Source organism: Acartia tonsa, chromosome 11, assembly GCF_053477335.1.
Source record: "Acartia tonsa isolate MP-2025a chromosome 11, ASM5347733v1, whole genome shotgun sequence".
Lineage (NCBI taxonomy): Eukaryota > Metazoa > Arthropoda > Copepoda > Calanoida > Acartiidae > Acartia > Acartia tonsa.
In genome coordinates this window covers 30,039,067-30,057,283 of record NC_137270.1, presented here as the reverse complement: position 1 = coordinate 30,057,283, position 18,217 = coordinate 30,039,067, and the positions used below count along the sequence as shown (strand labels likewise).

The window sequence follows — 18,217 nt, the reverse complement described above, 5'->3', positions numbered from 1 at the left end:
AGCAAGCAGTCAATCCAATTTGCACGTTTTGATATGTCGTTTGTAACATGAGGGGGGGGGGGGAGTGTTTATTTTATTAGTCCCCAAAGTCTTACAATAACTTTTACCTATTCATTGGCTTATCAACCTTGGGGACTTTTATCTAATTGTAATTGGTTGGTTGATTTAGTTGAGTGCCAAAACTTTTTAATAACTAATTGTAATCTATAGAAGCGGCTATTATGTGTATCATCATTGGGGATGTACATCAATTTAATAGATTTTGTCTTATCCCTTTAGATCCCTGCATTTTTAAGGACAAAGAAAGTGTTATATGTATGACTGAGGGCGAATAAAAAGACAAAGAAACCGGACGGTTTAATGATTACTAAGGAATAAGGAATAGGTTCGCTACTATAAAGTCAATATTTTGTCTACATCAAAAGAACACCATTATTCTGACTACCAATTAACTTCCTTAGATATCCTCTTGGGTTTTAAAATCTTTATTTCAATGAAAATGAAATTGTTCCTATTCAGTTCGTTAAGTACACATATTAGAATTTTAAAAGCAAAGGTTTAAAATATTTAGGATCATTTGTCCATTAAGATCTCGATGAACAGGTTAAGTTCCCCATATTTGGGTACTTCACACAGGTCCCAGGATGATGTAAGGTTCATAATTTTTATATTAAAGCCTTGAGATGGATTTAGGCTATTTTTCTTTTTCCTTACTAACCTCTCAAATATTGAGCTTTAGATGCAAGGTGGCCAGTCCTTAGTATAATTAAAATGATGTTCTATTATATAAAGATTTTTACAAAATTGTCGATTATTAAACATTTAAACATTTAAAATAGTTAAAGATAGAAAAGTTAAACAAAATATAATTTTTACAGAAATAAATTTTATCTATTTCAACAAAACTCAGACGTAGAAATAGAAAGGTCCGTTATTTCTATTAAATCCAAAACACTATCTACCTCAAATACAAAAGGAAAATATCTTTATGGGAGGTTAGGGAAGATATTTTTATCTTTCATTGTCCTATCCCTTTAGCCCTGAATCAAACCTCAAAATTTTCCATGGATAATTTGAGGAAAATTAAATTTGTTATAGCATGTCTATCCTAAATCCTATGTTTCTTTTTATATGCTACTAGCGGCTTCGTCCCTAGCCTCTAGGGGCTTTGCCCCAAGGGCATAATTACATATTACCTGGAGATCCCCTACTCCACCACTATTTTAAATAATTAAAAAAAGGCCGGGGAGATTTTTGTTTTTGGGAGGGTTGGGGGTGTCCCACCCGCAAGAAAATAGCCTAAAACCACCACAGGACCAGTAGGTATATTCCTTGAAGAGTAGAATCCAATCGGTTATATTTGTATTATAGATATTTAATTTTTTGGTACCGAATCTACTCTAGTTGTCTTGTATGATGGTTACTCTGTAAACGTTTATCTTTTTAGAGTAGTTTAGTAGTCATAGGAAAAATTGAAAAATATACAAATCTTTAAAAATCTACTAGCCATATAAAGAAAAAATTAAATTATTTGTTTTTAAATTTCTTTAAAACAAAATTAAAAACAATAAAGAAATCATTGAAAGTATTGAAATAGAAATTATTGAAAGATTTGTGTGGAGCTATATAAATGGGGGGCCCGCGACCTAGGCTTAACACGTAGCGCATCCGCTCGTCGACGGGAAGGTGATAGGTTCGAATCTCGGTCCGACACCGCGTCATAACTAAAGACGTTAAAAATGGTATCCACTGCTACTATGTCAGATGCGCGACGTAAATAGTTAGAATGGGGGGAATGCCTTGGCCCAAAACAGGCGCAACTCGTTACCATGCACAGTTGGGACTTCTCAGACAATGGTCGTGCATCTCAGAGAGTTGGTTGTCTGATGGGCGATTGGACGCTTTACACCGCATTCATAAGCGGAGTATGTTTCAAGGTGCGTGGAGAGAAGGTCTAGTTACTTAGTACCCGAAGCGACATCAAGCCCCCTAGAGTCTTAACATCTTATATAAATAGAGGAAGTATAATGTTCGTCAAATGCTTTTCAATACTCAACCTGCCTAAGATAAAAATAGAGATTATAAATCTTTTTTAAAAAGATAAATTTTAACTGCTCTAGTCAAGTTTTTTTATTTAGTTTATCAATTATGTGGCTATAACTACATTATATATCTACAAATTGTCAGTCATGACCACCATTATTTAATTTTATTAAGTCGACATAAACAATAATTGATGATGCCATTTGAACGATGGTATTAATGCTTATCCAATGTAATTTTTCAACATTAATCATGAAAATGCTATGGTCTAAAAGAAAGAAATAGCTTATTGTGGCTAATAATAAGTGACGTCTTACAATACAAAATTACCAACGATAGGCCAGTATACATTTTACCATTGTTCTATTACAATGCATACTGGCCTATCATTGGCCATTTGTATTGTATAACGTCATTTTTTTATTAGGCACTATAAGTTGCTTCAAAAGAAAACATTACAAACCAAATATAGAAATTCCTTGGTCCCAGATTTTGAGTGTGTTAATATTTAATGATTTTGTTGTCAGAGGCTTGTCAAAAAAGTTTTCTCCTCGTAGAGACATGTAAAATATATGAACAAGTTCTTTAAAAAAACTGTTCTACGTATATGTCTTTTCGTAATAAAATAACATCCATAATCTAGGCAAGTCCCATTGAATATCTCAACTGGAGTGGAGTCCCAAAACAATTAGGTACAATTGTAAATGTGTAACCACTCTGTATCTTGAAGAAAGTTCATTTTATCATTTAATTTGTTTGCTATTTTTAAACCAAATGTAACATTTAATTTATCACAAACATATTAAATATATTGTTTCTCTATATTTGTTAATGTTCGTTTGTCAAAATTTCTTTAGTTTTTATAGATGTTGTCATCCATATTTTCTCATGAGCTTTTCAACATTTTAGACCTCTAAATTCAGTCATTTTAGAGATCTTTAATCATTAACAATCAAACACTTAAATCGCATTCTACTAGATTTGTATGTACCATATAAATTTTCTTTCCTTGAATGGTCAGTTAAAATAAACCTTTTACCCCTTTGTGTTTATAAATTCACTTTTATCTAGTTCTAAACATTTTGTTTGTGTTATTATAACTATCTTTTAAAATAAAATAAGAACTTTTAATCTAGCAATTGCAGCCTTTATGTTTTATTTTTATTTTCGCAACTCTTTTTTTGGTCCGTAACTCTAAGGGTCGGGTTGGGTGCTACTCAAAGATTTTTAAGAAACGTTAATGTAGTTTCCCAAATTATTGATGGATTTAAACACACGAGAAGGACCCTTTCGAATCTAAATATGTACAGGGTTGTACGTCTAAAGGATTTAAATATTGCCCCCCTCCCCTCTGCACGCAAATGTTTTTCCTTTATAAATTTGACCTGTGTAAATTTGTGTGAAGTAGAAGTATTTACCAATGTCAAAACCAAGACAGAGAAAATGATTTATTATCTGAAATAAAATAAAATCTTACCAGGATTAGTAGTTCTGGTGTGTGCTACATTTAGACCAGGTTTTAAAAAAGTAGAATGAGTTCGTCCAACTTTCTGTTTTTTTTTTAAATTAATTTACTTTCATAAATCAACTGTAATTTTTTATGGCGATTTTTATTTGAAAACGCTGTCTTTAATCATCTGGATTTCTAATATCACTTTATAAATTAGAATATTGTTGTTAGCTAGTTGTAGCTGCGCTACTCATGAATGAAAACCCTTGTATTTCTTTAATGAGTAAAAAAATATTTATTGACATACCAACATATTTTGAAGAGTAGACCCGCTACTGAGAAAAATAAATTTGTACTGTAATGGTGTAACAATACCAAGAAAAATATAAGTTATCAGTAAGTTGAGGCTATGAGTGTCAGAATGTGTGTGTGTCTGTATGTCTGTTCTAAAGGTATTTTTGCTAAACAGGGTTTAATTCTTTTTAGATTCTATACAATCAAACATCAAATAAAAGCTTTAAATAAATATAAACAAAATAAGAACTAAACACTTTTGTAATCTATAATGACAAAAATGAATAGCGGATGTATGTTCACCACTTCATCGAAACATTTTACCAACTGAACTATTACGTTTTTATTCATTTGGGTTAGATTAACTGCACCATATGAAAAAGAATATTTTTTTGGGTGATAAAAATTTAAGGTGGTTGCTTGACTAGACATCCCCTCCCCCCCTCTTGCATCTTTCTAGGGGTACAATTTCCACTAAAAGCTTTATTAAAATTTTAGGAGCTGAAGGAGAAAACCTTTTTGTGGTTTTATAAAAATATTTGTGTAGAGATTCACACAAGATTAACTTTACTTTTCTTAAGAGTGACCCAGGTCACAGGAATTAAGGGACTCAATGGACAATCTCACAATGGACGCTAAATAAATATTATCCTATTTTTTATGTAAAAAAAACCTTAAGCAGCTGGTAAATGTTAGGTGCAAGAAAAGGGATGTAGGGTAAAATCATATCATTGCCCTAGTTATTAGTTCGCGGATTTTTATTTCATTAAACGTTTTGCTAAGTTCACACTGACTAAAACTAATTTATAGATTCATATTATAAAATATTTTTTTTATAAAAAAAAAAAATAGATAAACCCTTTATTTGTGTTGCCAGACAAGACCAAAAATAAAATTACTTTTTCCTCTGATTTAAAAGATTTACTGAACTAATAACTTCACTCTTTCTCATAGGCGAGATAGACAGATATTTGGAAATTGGAAAATTCTTTAATGGAAAATTCAATCTGAAAATACGGCAAATTTAAACTTAACTGTTACAATTGTATCCGAATGGGCGCCAAAAACCTTTATTTTATTTTGAAAAGTCAACATAAATTCTGTTAGGAAGCACGTTTTTAAACCTGTTTTATCCAGTCAGACATTAAATCTGTTATTAAAAATTCCTACCCAAGCAATAAACTCGATAAAGCAAAAAACTGTATTAGATATTGAGTGCAGATGATTGATTTAAATTTAATTTTTCTTGTCAGATAAATTTACCTACTTTTAGCACACAGCACTCATCATAAAGTTATTAAATATAGAGAGAGAAAAAATATATTGAGGAGTTAATTAAGTTTGATTATCAGGAATCTTAAGGGATAAGACAATGGATGACAAATGGATAAGCATCCCCAACGATGACAAACATACTAACCTCTTCTGAAGATTAGAAGTTTTAGTTGAAAAGATTGAAAACTATGAGTTTAAAACCAACCAACCACAATTTAAAGTTCTCATTTTTTTCATTTTAGCTAAACGAATAAGAAACAAGTTTTAAAAACCTTTGATAACAGGGTAATTTTCAGTCCAATGTCTCCTTCCTCCCTGTTGATAGCATATAAACCTCTACAACGAATTGCTAATAATTACACATACCCTTGAATCAAATTTAAATTTTCTGGACATGTTATTTTACAGTTTACTATTTTATTTTTCATACATTTGTTACTATTTCATTGTTCTATACATTTCACATTCTCTTTGTAATTTTTTATTTTTTTCATTATTGAATTATTTTGAGATTAGTCCTCTAAAGATTAACTTTATTTTTGATGAGTTAAAGTTATATTTTTAGAGTCATTTTGTTCTCTATCTATATAACACCAAGATACAGTCCAAGGCATGTTTATTTAACTGTTAAATTATACATTAAAATAATTGTAAAACCCCGTTAAAGTTCTAGACTGCACTGATTAAGGATAAATGCACATCCAACATTTTTATCCAGGCTAATTAAATATTAACCTTATTACCATTTTTTCTTTTCACTGGAAAAAAAAGAATAACAAAATCCAAAGTAATAAAATACTAAAACAGATAACAAGACACAGTTATTTAAATACCCACTCTCAAGTGAAAGACATCAGTCTTTCATAGCAGCTGATAAACCATATTTTCTCTATTTATTATTTCTCAAATCCTTAGGCAGTGTAAATAATCTATATTACAAAGTAGAACGATGTCTGTCTGTCTGTTTGTTTGTCTATTTGTTTGTCTGTTTGTTTGTCTGTTTGTTTGTCTGTTTGTTTGTCTGTTGTTTGTCTGTTTGTTTGTCTGTTTGTTTGTCTGTTTGTTTGTCTGTTTGTTTGTCTGTTTGTTTGTCTGTTTGTTTGTCTGTTTGTTTGTCTGTTTGTTTGTCTGTTTGTTTGTCTGTTTGTTTGTCTGTTTGTTTGTCTGTTTGTTTGTCTGTTTGTTTGTCTGTTTGTTTGTCTGTTTGTTTGTCTGTTTGTTTGTCTGTTTGTTTGTCTGTTTGTTTGTCTTTTTGTTTGTCTGTTTGTTTGTCTGTTTGTTTGTCTGTTTGTTTGTCTGTTTGTTTGTCTGTTTGTTTGTCTGTTTGTTTGTCTGTTTGTTTGTCTGTTCTTCTTTAAAATCTAAAACACGAAAAATTAGTTTGATCAAACCTCTTGGGGCAAAGCACCTAGAGGCTAGGGGCGAAGCCGCTAGTATAATAAATGTTAATAGGATAATTAAATCTTTACGTAAAAATATATTTATTTTGTTAAAATTTTTAATCAAATGGTTCACACATATCGTTACGTACGGACTGCTAGACGGATAGATTGACAAAAAAAATAGAGTTGCTTCGCTACTAAAAAAAAGTAGGAAGGATATATAATTAGGAATTACTGAACCTAAATTTGATTATAGTTCATTTATGTAGGTTAGAAATGAAATAATATATATTTATTGTAATGTATCTATTAAAACCAGTTAAGGCCTGGGTAAAAAAAGGGAATAATCCTTTGTGATCTTTATATTTCTATTTGGTGTAAAATTGTCAATAACATGGCTCAAAACCAGTTTTATTCCAGAAAAAAATAAATATTTTTTATATATATAATAAATATGTTTTAATAGTTATTTCTCGTATCTTATGATTGTACATTTCTATATTCGTAGAAAACTGGACATAATACGATGTTAGACATAGTTTTTTCGTATGGATGAGAACCGGTTCTTATCCACCGGATTCGAATGAATACGAGAAAACTAATTATAGTACATTTTACTGACGATTATTTATAGTTAAATATTATATAATTTTAAAATGTATTTTTCTATTTTCAGAAAATATTTCAAAATGTTTTATTGTTCAGGGGAGTGGAGTTTATTTTTAGTGATTATGAGAAAGTAATTGGTTAAAAAGTGATTTTGAATGTTTTATTAGATTGGTAAACTTGATAATTATTTTAGTACTTTGTTATCAACGTGATTTAATCTTTTACGACAATATTTGCCTAATAAAAGTAACCATTGCTGACATATTATCAACATGATGTTCTTCTAATTGTAAACGCTGATTTAATTATATTCAAATTGGTTGTATTAAAGCAGCAACTATAATTTTTAAAGCAGCTCTTAAGTAACTAAAAGTTGCAATGGACGAATTTATTCTAATATCACTGTTAAAGTATTACCATATAGAGGTGAGGTATGTTGAAAATCTAAACTAATACTTCTAAAGAATTGTATTAACTAAAATGAATCAGATTTGCTATTTCAAGGATATTTAGCTCTAGGTAAACAACCCTAATCGGTTTACATTGTCGGAATAATATCGGTTTCGTCCCTAGCATCCAGGGACTCTATTCAAAGGGGAAGAAAGGTATAGGAGTTATATCTATAAATCATCCAAAAAATATTACCTGATAATGAATTAGCCTAAAACCATCACTGGACCTATGTGAAGCTTGCCCTAAAAAGAAAACTAAATTGGTTCAGTATTTATTGAGATCTTAACCTCAACACAAAAAACGTAATAATTTGTAGAATAGGATGATAAAGAATATCTTTCACAACTAAAATATTATGATCCATTATACTTTTGTTAAAGCAAGAATATTTGCATAACAAATATAGAACAGTATAAATAATGTGATATCCAACTGCGCTACAACTCGTTTATTTTATATTTTCACAAATGAACAAAGAGAAAGTGTTTTATTAGCAAACCAACGGTTGTAATTAAGATATCCTTTTAGAATTAGAGAAAATTATTAATAAGACAAGGATGAAAACATCCATAAAAGCGAAGCTCTGAAACGGTCGGATAAACGAACATTAAAACTTGTAGAGCGTCAGAACTTAATAAGCAAAATAGTCATGTATTATACAAAATTGTAAGTAGGTTTGTTGCAAAATACAGGACATACATAAATTTTTGGAACTTGATTATAGAGATGCTTCGCTTATAACATTGTACCTTCTTGTCCTAGGTATTATTATTCAAAAAATTATATGAATATGGTAACGATATCATACAAAAAAATCTTATCAGAGAAAGTTAAAAATCAGCATAGTTTAGATGGACGTACGGACTTTCTGGAAAAAAATATAGAATTGCTATGCTTTCTAAATAGTACCTAATTGTTATCATGCACAGTTTGAAATCGATATGACAAATTGGCAATTCTAACATGTCCAAATTAACGAAAAGAGCTAACCGTTCCGGACGGACGGACCAATCCTAATTATATAAATACAACAGTATTCTCCTTCTATTATAATAACAATACAAAAGTTTAAATATATAGAGATTTAAAGTTTATGATTAAACACTTCTCATCGAATTGCTTTTGTGAGTTTTCGCGAATTAAAGGAATATGTGATAATTTGCGAAAGTGAATACACACTGGAGTAGAAAAGTTAGCAGCGGAAATATCAAATATTATTATAGATAATATTAATATAATGGATACTTACACACTTAATAACATTTTTGTTATTACATTATCTTATCATAATATATAATAAATAGCAAGATAATAATAATATAATTTAGCAGATTTTTAATACTCTTAAAATACAAATAACGAATCATGAAAAGAAAACGTAGTAGCGGGTTTCGTCGTATTTCACAGTAGCTTTTCTCCTATTTCTTACCCCTGCGGGGGACTCTAACCCTACCGGGCAAATTACCTTACCTATAATAACCTATCATAAGCTACTGTGAAAATACGAAGAAACCCGCTACTTCGTTTTCTTTCCATGATCCTAAATAACTGAAATGCTAAATATACACTATACTTATTTCGGGTATAGTCCTTTCCACGACATCCCTCCATAAGGAGCGATTCTTCGTATTTTTAAAATGGCTTTTTATAGGTTATTTTAGGTTAGGTTAGGTTATATTGTGTTAGGTGATTGCCCCACAGGGTTAGGTAATTGGCCCTGCAGGGTTAGAGCCCCCCGCAGGGGCTAGAAATAGGAGAAAAGCTACTGTAAAAAAATACGAAGAATCGCTCCTTATGGAGGGATGTGGGGCAATCACCTAACACAATATAACCTAACCTAACCTAAAATAACCTATAAAAAGCCATTTTAAAAATACGAAGAATCGCTCCTTATGGAGGGATGTCGGGGAAAGGACTATACCCCTTATTTCTTATGTTTTGGGTATAAAATCGAAAAAGTTCGGTTGATGATCATGAGGGTTAAGGGTTCGAATAGTTTTTCTTGTGTGTGTGTGCGTAGGCCTGGAAGACCTTAGAAATGAACACTGCCTCCACACTTCTTAAGGGGACAGCCCCTAAATGTAAGGGGCGGTAACAATTAATATAAAAAGTACAATGAAGCCTCCCAGACAAAAGTCTTGCAATCCACACATTACTTTTCAGTAAGGGTCGAGTGGGAAAACGTCTGTGTTACTATATTTAAAACTAGCTACTACGCCCCTAGAGGCCTCTAGTGGCACTTTAAATGTTTTTGTTTGTTAAAGTTAATTTTTTATGTACGATACCACCTTATTTGACGTTGAAGTCCCCTAAATTTTATAAAATTTCGATTTTTTTGTCATTTCTCTTGGGAGGGTGGTGGTACCCTCCCCCAAAAAAGTTATAAACCTTTCCGGGACTTATGAGAAGCTACCCTGTTAAGGAGAACCCGATCGGTTCAGCGGTTAGCGAGATCCTTCGGTACAGACACACACACAGATACACACACAGACATCCTGTTACTTTAGTATAAGGATGATTCCATTTATGACATCGATTTGAATCCGCCCTAAATTTTAAGTCATGTATGCTTATTCTATTCTATCACAACAGGATTGTTATTGAGAAGCTGCATTAAAGATAAGAACAGTTTAATATTTTACATTTTCCTAAAATTTATGGGTTAGGCTGTTATTATTTCTTTTCACCTAACTTTCTATATACTAAATCAATGTGCACACAAACATTTAGAAAAAAAAACATTTAGCAAGGTTCCGTAAGTAAACGAACCATCTCTAATAGAATTACGCAACTATTAATGAATTTAAGCCTTTAATCCTTAAGTATGCTTGGGTTCATTCATTCGGGAGGGGAGAGGGTTGTGGCATTTCCCCTCCCGAAAAAAAAAATAATATTTAAGGTTAATACGTTAATGATCTTATCATCCAATTTTGGCGTTTCTTATTTGCCTTATTCAAAGTAAGAATCATTTTATTAACGCTTAAATCTTTTATTATAATTTCAAGGTTAACATACTTGCATAGATCACAGTTAAATCTGTCTAAAGTTAGGCCAACTTCTCTTAAATTATTAAATATTTAGACCATAGAAACGGTCTTTAGTGTGTTGGAATGATTGATAATGTTTCTTATGAACCAACTTTATGTAAACCCTTCTACAATAAGTAGATTACCAGAGATAGAGGGGACAATAGGCTGTTTATTACACTAGTCCCCAAAGTTTTATAATAATGTTTTTATAACGTTGGCTTAACGACTTTAGGAACTTTAGTAATTTTGATTAGATGCTTCAGTAAGTTGAGTGTTTAAACGTTTCAACCACTAATTTTTATCTACAGAAGGGGTAGTTTTGTGTATTATCTTTGGGAACCTACATTAATTTATCGGCCATTGTCTTATCCCTTTAGCTCCCTGTTAGATTACACAGTAAGGCAGATCAAATGATATAATAGAACAAGTTTGCACAATAGGGCAAATGAATTTTTCTATGATACAGCAGATAAATTTATCTTTAATATTGAGCAAGATTCTAATAAATAGAAAAAATACACAATGAGGAAGATCAAGATTTTAATGTAACAATACTAATAGTAATTAGTGAGGCAAATCCTATTATTTTACAAATTTGAATTTAAACAGGGATTCATACCAGTCTATTTTATTTTGTAAATTTGCGATAAACTAAAGCAAATATAAAAGTAAAGAACCACATTTGCTCCTAAAAACTATTTCTAGACTTCTAAAGAATATAAATCATGTAAGTAAACTCTCCCAAGGGTTAATCTGAATATTTAACACTAATTTAATTTTATTTCTGAGTTACCTAAATAATTCAGTATTCATAAATAATTTAAGTTCATGAATTAATTGAATGAATGTTTTACTTGCGTAATGTAATGCTTATATAAATTAAGAATGACACTTGATTCATTGTTGAAAACTTGGTTACAGGGAATGGCAAATGTACAATAAAGCGTATATGCATTTGGTCGTGATTAAGAATAGTTTGACTTAATAAGCGTATTTGACTAAACTGTTACACACAACTTTAAGGAAAATATGCATAACAATTGACCTCCTTCATTGTACCCTTGACATTTTATATTTGCAAATTAAGGCATTTATTAAAGGTCACAGTGAGACGGAAGAGACATGCAAGTTCTGAGGCAGCCTTTGTACATCACATTTTTGTACATCTGGGCTTTTATTATTTTTTATTTTTTTAAAGCAAAGATAATCTTAAAATCAAATATTATTAAACCTATAAAAGTACTTAAGCGATTATTTTCAATTGTAAGTTTATACTTGTAAACATTCTCTGACTCTTGGATGCCTGTCATCTAAATTTAACTTATCCCTTTAAAAATTTGATTGTGATTATAAAACCTGTACTTGACAAAAATCTGATAAAATCTGCACAAAAAATGTATTCAATTCTCTCGGAGGGATAAGTAGATTATTTTTGCATCTCATCACTTTTCTAATAATGTATCTTTTCAACAAGTAATGCGTTGTGCAAGCTGATATAATCTATTGTTAAAATAACATGCCAATGTATTTTTTTCACCTAAGAATATTAAAAGAAAACATGTAAGCTGAAGTGATCTAAAACCTGCTTAATCTTGTTTAATAAGCAGACCTTGGAAGCTTGCTGCTTTGAAGAATTAATATTTAATTTTAAAAAATTCTTGGGGGATTTGTTACTGCCGAAGTGGGGTTGGGGCATTCCTCGCAAAAGACCTATAATAAACTTTTGGTTTACGAGATAAATTCAGAACATGAAACTTTATGAAAGAGGAGATGATATATATTTAAAATAAAAAGTAAACTTCTTAAAGAAAACTGCATAAAAAAGAATATTCCCCTATATTCTAAATATTCAAATTTTGGTATTAGGTTTTGTCAAATACATTCATAAGGTAGAAAAATAGTGTTAGTTCACTTCCGAAGTGAAGTTCTCTAGTGCCTATGAATAATGACGGCATACTGGCCTATAATTGGACAATTAAAATGTACACTGACCTCTCATTGGTAATTTAGTCTGTTTATTGGCCTATCATTGGTCATTTGTATTGTATGGCGTCATTTTTTAAATAGGCATTGTAAAGAGCTTCATTTATTATCTACATTGCATTACAAATCATCAGAACCAATTATTCTTATTCTTTGCTCATTAGCATTGTTGAACGAACAGCCTTCCCTATCAACCAATTTACTATTGTTTATTTTGTGAATATATAATACTAATACTGAAGTGATTGCACACTGTAAAAAAATTAGAGATATTTGATATCATGATATTACAACTTCTTTTTCTCTTTTTATAAGCCCTTATTCACTAAAAGGTTTAAATAAATTTAAGTTTAGATAAGAACTCAAACATAAAATGAAATGGGATAATTAGACATGATAGCTTTTTATTCCTTTTTTAAAAATTGTTTTTATTATGGATTTTAAATCTTTTTAAAATGCATGATTTTTATTACAGCTTAAAAAATTGACTTTTGACTTATGAAAATACATAAAAATAATACATGCATAAAAGTCCTGGCCGTCGCTCAACACGTATTGCATCCGCACGTCGTGATAGGGGAGGTGATAGGTTCGAATCTCGGCTTAGCACCACGTCATAACTTAAGACATTATTTTATATGGATCCAAATATAAAAAGGTGTAGCTTATAAAAATAAAAACTCTAGCAAAGTTAGTGCATATACTTTATATGAGAAGAAAGGATTTACTACAATTTATAATCATCATGAATACGGACCTTATCCTTGATTCGCAAACTGCCAGGGATTTAAGTGATAGAGCAATATAAGGCATACAGCAGAATTCTTAAAACTTAATTATATGTTAATGTAAAAATACTTAAACAGCTGATTATTAGATATTAAAAGATTGAAACCTTTATAAAAATGTTTTTTTTGTTGTCTGTGTTAAAGTCTCGCTATCACTGAACCAAATATATTTTTTATGGAAACCTTACAAAGCTTTTGGGTGTTGGTTTTAGGCTATTGCTTTCTTGTTAAAGTTTTGGGATGGTTTTCTGTTCTTTCTTTTAAAATACAATATCCATAGTGGCTAGGGCCATTGCCACTAAAAAAAATATTTTCTGACATATAATTTTGTTGGATTTTTTTCCTTTTATTCCTGTCCATTAGAACCAACAGTATTCTAGAGGGTGGAATAATGTTAAAAGGGAATATATGTAAATATGGGTGTCCCTACCTTCTACATTTTTTAAATTTATAAAACTAAATTTCCTTCTTATTTATTCAAAAAGGTGAAATAGCAACCATTATGTCAATAGGTAATGCAATTAGGAGGGGAAAAGTTTGTTACCACAGGGATTGTATGTTAAAGCTTTTTATAGTGACTATAAAAAATGTTGTGATGCTAACCTACCATTGGTGAATTAAAATGTATACTTGCCTGTCATTAGTAAAGTATGTTAATTGGCCTATCATTGGTCATTTAGTCTTTTTATTGGTCTATCATTAGTCATTTGTTTTGTAAGGTTCATTTTTTATAGGCAACATAAAGATCTTCTTATAAGTTTAACTAGGTATCAACATGTGGATGCAGTAGTAAGTTTATTACTATTTTTCCCTGCTAGGCCTAGGGGCTTTGGTTCAATTATTGGGTGCAGTTTTTTTTGTTTAAATGTGTAAACACTCTGGTTGATATTCTATTTGTGTTTGTGTAAAATGAAATATTCAAGACTTTTGTTTTTTTTCCTGCAGACATTTGTTGTAGAAAATAAGTTGTTGAATTCTCCAGCTTTGTCATTCATTTTTAGGAGCGCAGCTACTCTAGTTTTTTTCATTTAAATTAACCTTCAATATTAGTAAATATAATGAATTTTAAAAAGAGGAACAGTGAACTATAATTAAATCTTACCGTCTGTCTTTATTGACTTACTTCTTCCTTAAAAGGCGTACAAATTCACCCATATCAACGTCAAAATGTTGTTTAATAGTCCAACTCCAACATCATTTGTATGTCATTAAAGATCTAAAAAAGTTAATTTTCATAAAATTTTTGGCTTAAACTCTCTTAAACTCTAGTTTGGAATAATGACTATGTAACGAATAACTCAATACTTTATAAATAGACTAACGGCTTCGCCTCTAGCCTCTAGGGGCTTTGCCCCAAGAGGTATATTTACATCTTCAATTACCTACCCAGCGAATTTCGTAAAAATTCTTTTTTTTAAATAGAGGGATATTTTTTGTTTTTTGGGGGGTTGGGGGTGTCCCACTCCCCCCAAAAAATAGCTTCAAACCACCACAGGACCAATAGGTATATACCCTGAAGAGTAGAATCCGATCGGTTCAGTGGTTACCGAGATCTTAAGGGACGAACGGACAGACAGATAGACGGACAGACAGATAGACGGACAGACAGACAGACGGACAGACAACAAGCTACTTTGTATTATAGAAAAACAAAATATGTACACAGAATGGACAGACAAAAAATATTGAAATTTGAAACTATTAGTGCAAGTGTTTTCATATGATACTATGAGTTGAGCATCCTCTTGATCTTTCTGTCTAATTCTTTTAACAATTTTATCCCTGTTATCTGGTTACTATTATTGTTATTATATTTCTGTTATGGTCTTGTTTACCTTTAACATAGTAATAAAAGTAGTTTTATCAAAATTGTAAATTTCATATCTTTATTACAAATAGTAAACATAGAAAATATTAGAAACAATGCTACTTTTTATTTTTGGAGTTAGCATGTCTAGTTTTTTACCCGTAACCAGCAAATGAAAAAGTAATTCACGATTTCAGTTTATATATAATAAAAAAAATATTTCAGTTTTTTGGGGGATTAGTCTTTGGAATAATCAAAAATGTTTCAGCTTTGTCCAAAATCATTTATAAATATCACTTCAACTTTTTATACACTTTCCCTCCATTGTTGATTTATGTATATCTCTATATCAATATTAAAATATAGTATACTCCCTAATATCGACGAGTATATACCCCCCCTCCAGTTTAATTTTTTAAAACAAAGTATTGTAAACCCGTAGGACATCCAAGCTTTTTTGTTTGGAGGAAGGAGAGTAATCACCCCTTCCCTCCCTCCCCCCTTGGAAGTCCCTACTAAACCGTTTAACTCTTACGAAATAGCTAGCCTTACTCTTACTTGACCACTTTCTAAAAAAAGCATCAAGAACACATTTTTTGGCTTCACTTTCGGTTACAGTGAAATTGCCCTCAATATCAATTTGAAAACATATATTTCTGGTTGAAGTGTGTATTTTTAATATCTAAGAAGATATTAAAATGCATCCAGTTCAAATAAATATTCCCAATGGTGTGTTATCACATTCCCACAAATATTTTTGTTTTATATTTGCATACAAAGTTTATAATGGTGTCAAATGGGAAGCCTAGGAGTATGAGGGGTTGATGGTGGGGGGGGGGGGGGGGGGTGGTAATAATTGATATATCGACAACTTATATCTACTCCTTCTGTAGATTCAAATTAAATAATGAAAAGTATTGCCAATGTTTATAAGAGAACATGTTTATAAACTTTTGGATAGAGAAAGAATGGCACACCATTCTAAATTCACATATACTATGCATGTACATAAATACAAATGCAAAAAATATGCGTTGCATCTCTGACATTGTCATATTTTATAATCAGAACAGTTTTGTCTTCTAATAAGATATTTCTGTGTTATAAGAGTAAGGTGAAGAACAAGGACATATTAACGGGGATGGGGGGGGGGGGAGTATTGTGGGTAATAACAATCCCAAAAACTTTATCTGGTTTCTTTTCATAAAAAGAAAAGTTCTAGGTCTGAAATACAAATTTTATGATGAAAACATAACAGCAGCGTATACTTATATAGTAAGAGTGGATAATTTTAAGCAACTGTTAGCTTAGCCATAGGGTGTGTTAGTCATAGAGTTACTTGGCTACTAGAAAAAGTAGATAAAAAAATTTTAAGGTTGAATAATACGTGTGAATATGTTTGAATATATGTAACGCTGTAAGAAAGTTTGTTGGTATTAGTTTATAAAAAGTTACACATTAAGGTCAAGTCAACAAATTGTCCCATCTTTTTCGCACTAAAATAAATTCGTGCTAATCGCAAAATCAGACAACAATGTTATATGAAAACTTTGGTGTTCATCTCTCTTGACCTCACTGATATAAACCCCTAATACGAATTAACAATTTATGTAAGCTTATTTTACTTTTCAATGGGTGTATTTGGACACCTACTAGGGGTGTATCCACCACTCTTGTTTTTTTTGTAATACACCGACCTAGAGCTCGCATCTCCTTACAACACTGTGCCCGTCACTGCATCAAACGGATTAATACTAAAATCGGATGATTATTTTTTTTATAAGCTTGCATTCTTGATATCTTAACATATTGAATGCCTGTCATTAAGAATAGGTATCTTTTAAATGTAATATTAGAATAAATGGCACTTACAAGGCTTGGTGGAGTCAAATTTTCTGATTTTGGCAGTACTACTGATTTACATTGTTGATATATATGCGGACATGATGGAAGTCACCAAGTCAACAAATTTGTTTCATAACAACTTTTTGGCCTGTTAAGTTAATGGGTTAGGTACTTTTTTTAAATTTAAGGTCATACTTTAAGGTTTTATGCTATTTAAAATTAATTAAAGTTTAATCTGTTGGATTATGCCTTTAAAAATATAAATATGGACATAACTAGCAAAGCCCTAACAATAATACAATATTTTACTTTAGAAAATGACAAATTTGTAATGCAGTGTAAAAAAAAAATTGCAGATACTGTAGGGCCTTGGCCTAGACGACATTCGGTGGTTCAGATTGTCTGCTTAGATGCTCTAGAGTGATAAATGTGTACAAATTTTATTGTTTAAAATCTTTAGATCTGGTCGAGGCGGTCTGAATGCATTATAGCGTAGCTTCCAATCAAACAATAACAATAACAACACATAAACTTTTTAAAAAGATAACAGACAAAAATTATCTGCCAATTCATCCAAATACAAACACTGACTGACTAACCAAACAATCATTGGATTTTACCCTGTACAACATACTCATTTTCCCTATAACTTTATCCCAGATATTTTCACTTTTCAACTTCAAAGCGGATTTGTAAATTAGATTCTTACCTCAGTTGGATGGATGGATGGATGGACTGATAGATGGATAAATAATAGAATGGAGGAATTGATAGTATAAATAGATAGACAGGTAACATGATGGATGGATAAACAGATAACATGATGAATAGATGAATAGAATGAAGATGAATAAAAAAGCAGACCTTTTGGTCGGTGCACTATAAACTATATCAATAAAACACTGACGCGGGAAGATTATATCCAATAGCAGGGAATACCTTTTTAAAATGCCAATAAATTAAAGACTTCTTTTTAAATTTTGGCTTTGACTTTCTTCAAAATATTTTGGAGACTCTTTTGAAACTCTCTTGTCACATTAAACCTGAAATACTTACCACCCAACAAATCACCAAACTTACATGTTCAACTTAAAGAATAGATTTGCTTGCAACAAATACAATACACAATACCCATGGATTTATTTAGAACCATTAGGATTTTCTTCATACCAATTTTCTTTTGTTTGGAAGAAGATACAAAGGTAAAGAAACTCAGTTCTGTATATTTTCACACATTTTGTCTGTCGGTTATAAGAAAT

General features: G+C 30.9%; 1 protein-coding gene across 1 annotated transcript in view; it reads left to right on the top strand.

Annotated features, from left to right (window-relative positions):
- The first annotated feature begins 7,124 nt into the window (after positions 1–7,124).
- LOC145331793 (neural cell adhesion molecule 1-like) overlaps positions 7,125–18,217 on the top strand; it is a 200,062-nt gene continuing 188,969 nt past the window's right edge. Inside the window, exon 1 of the mRNA XM_080176634.1 lies at positions 7,125–7,150. Within this exon, the coding sequence (XP_080032760.1) occupies positions 7,134–7,150 (17 nt within the window). The 5' untranslated portion in view covers positions 7,125–7,133. The remainder of the gene's footprint in view (positions 7,151–18,217) is intronic.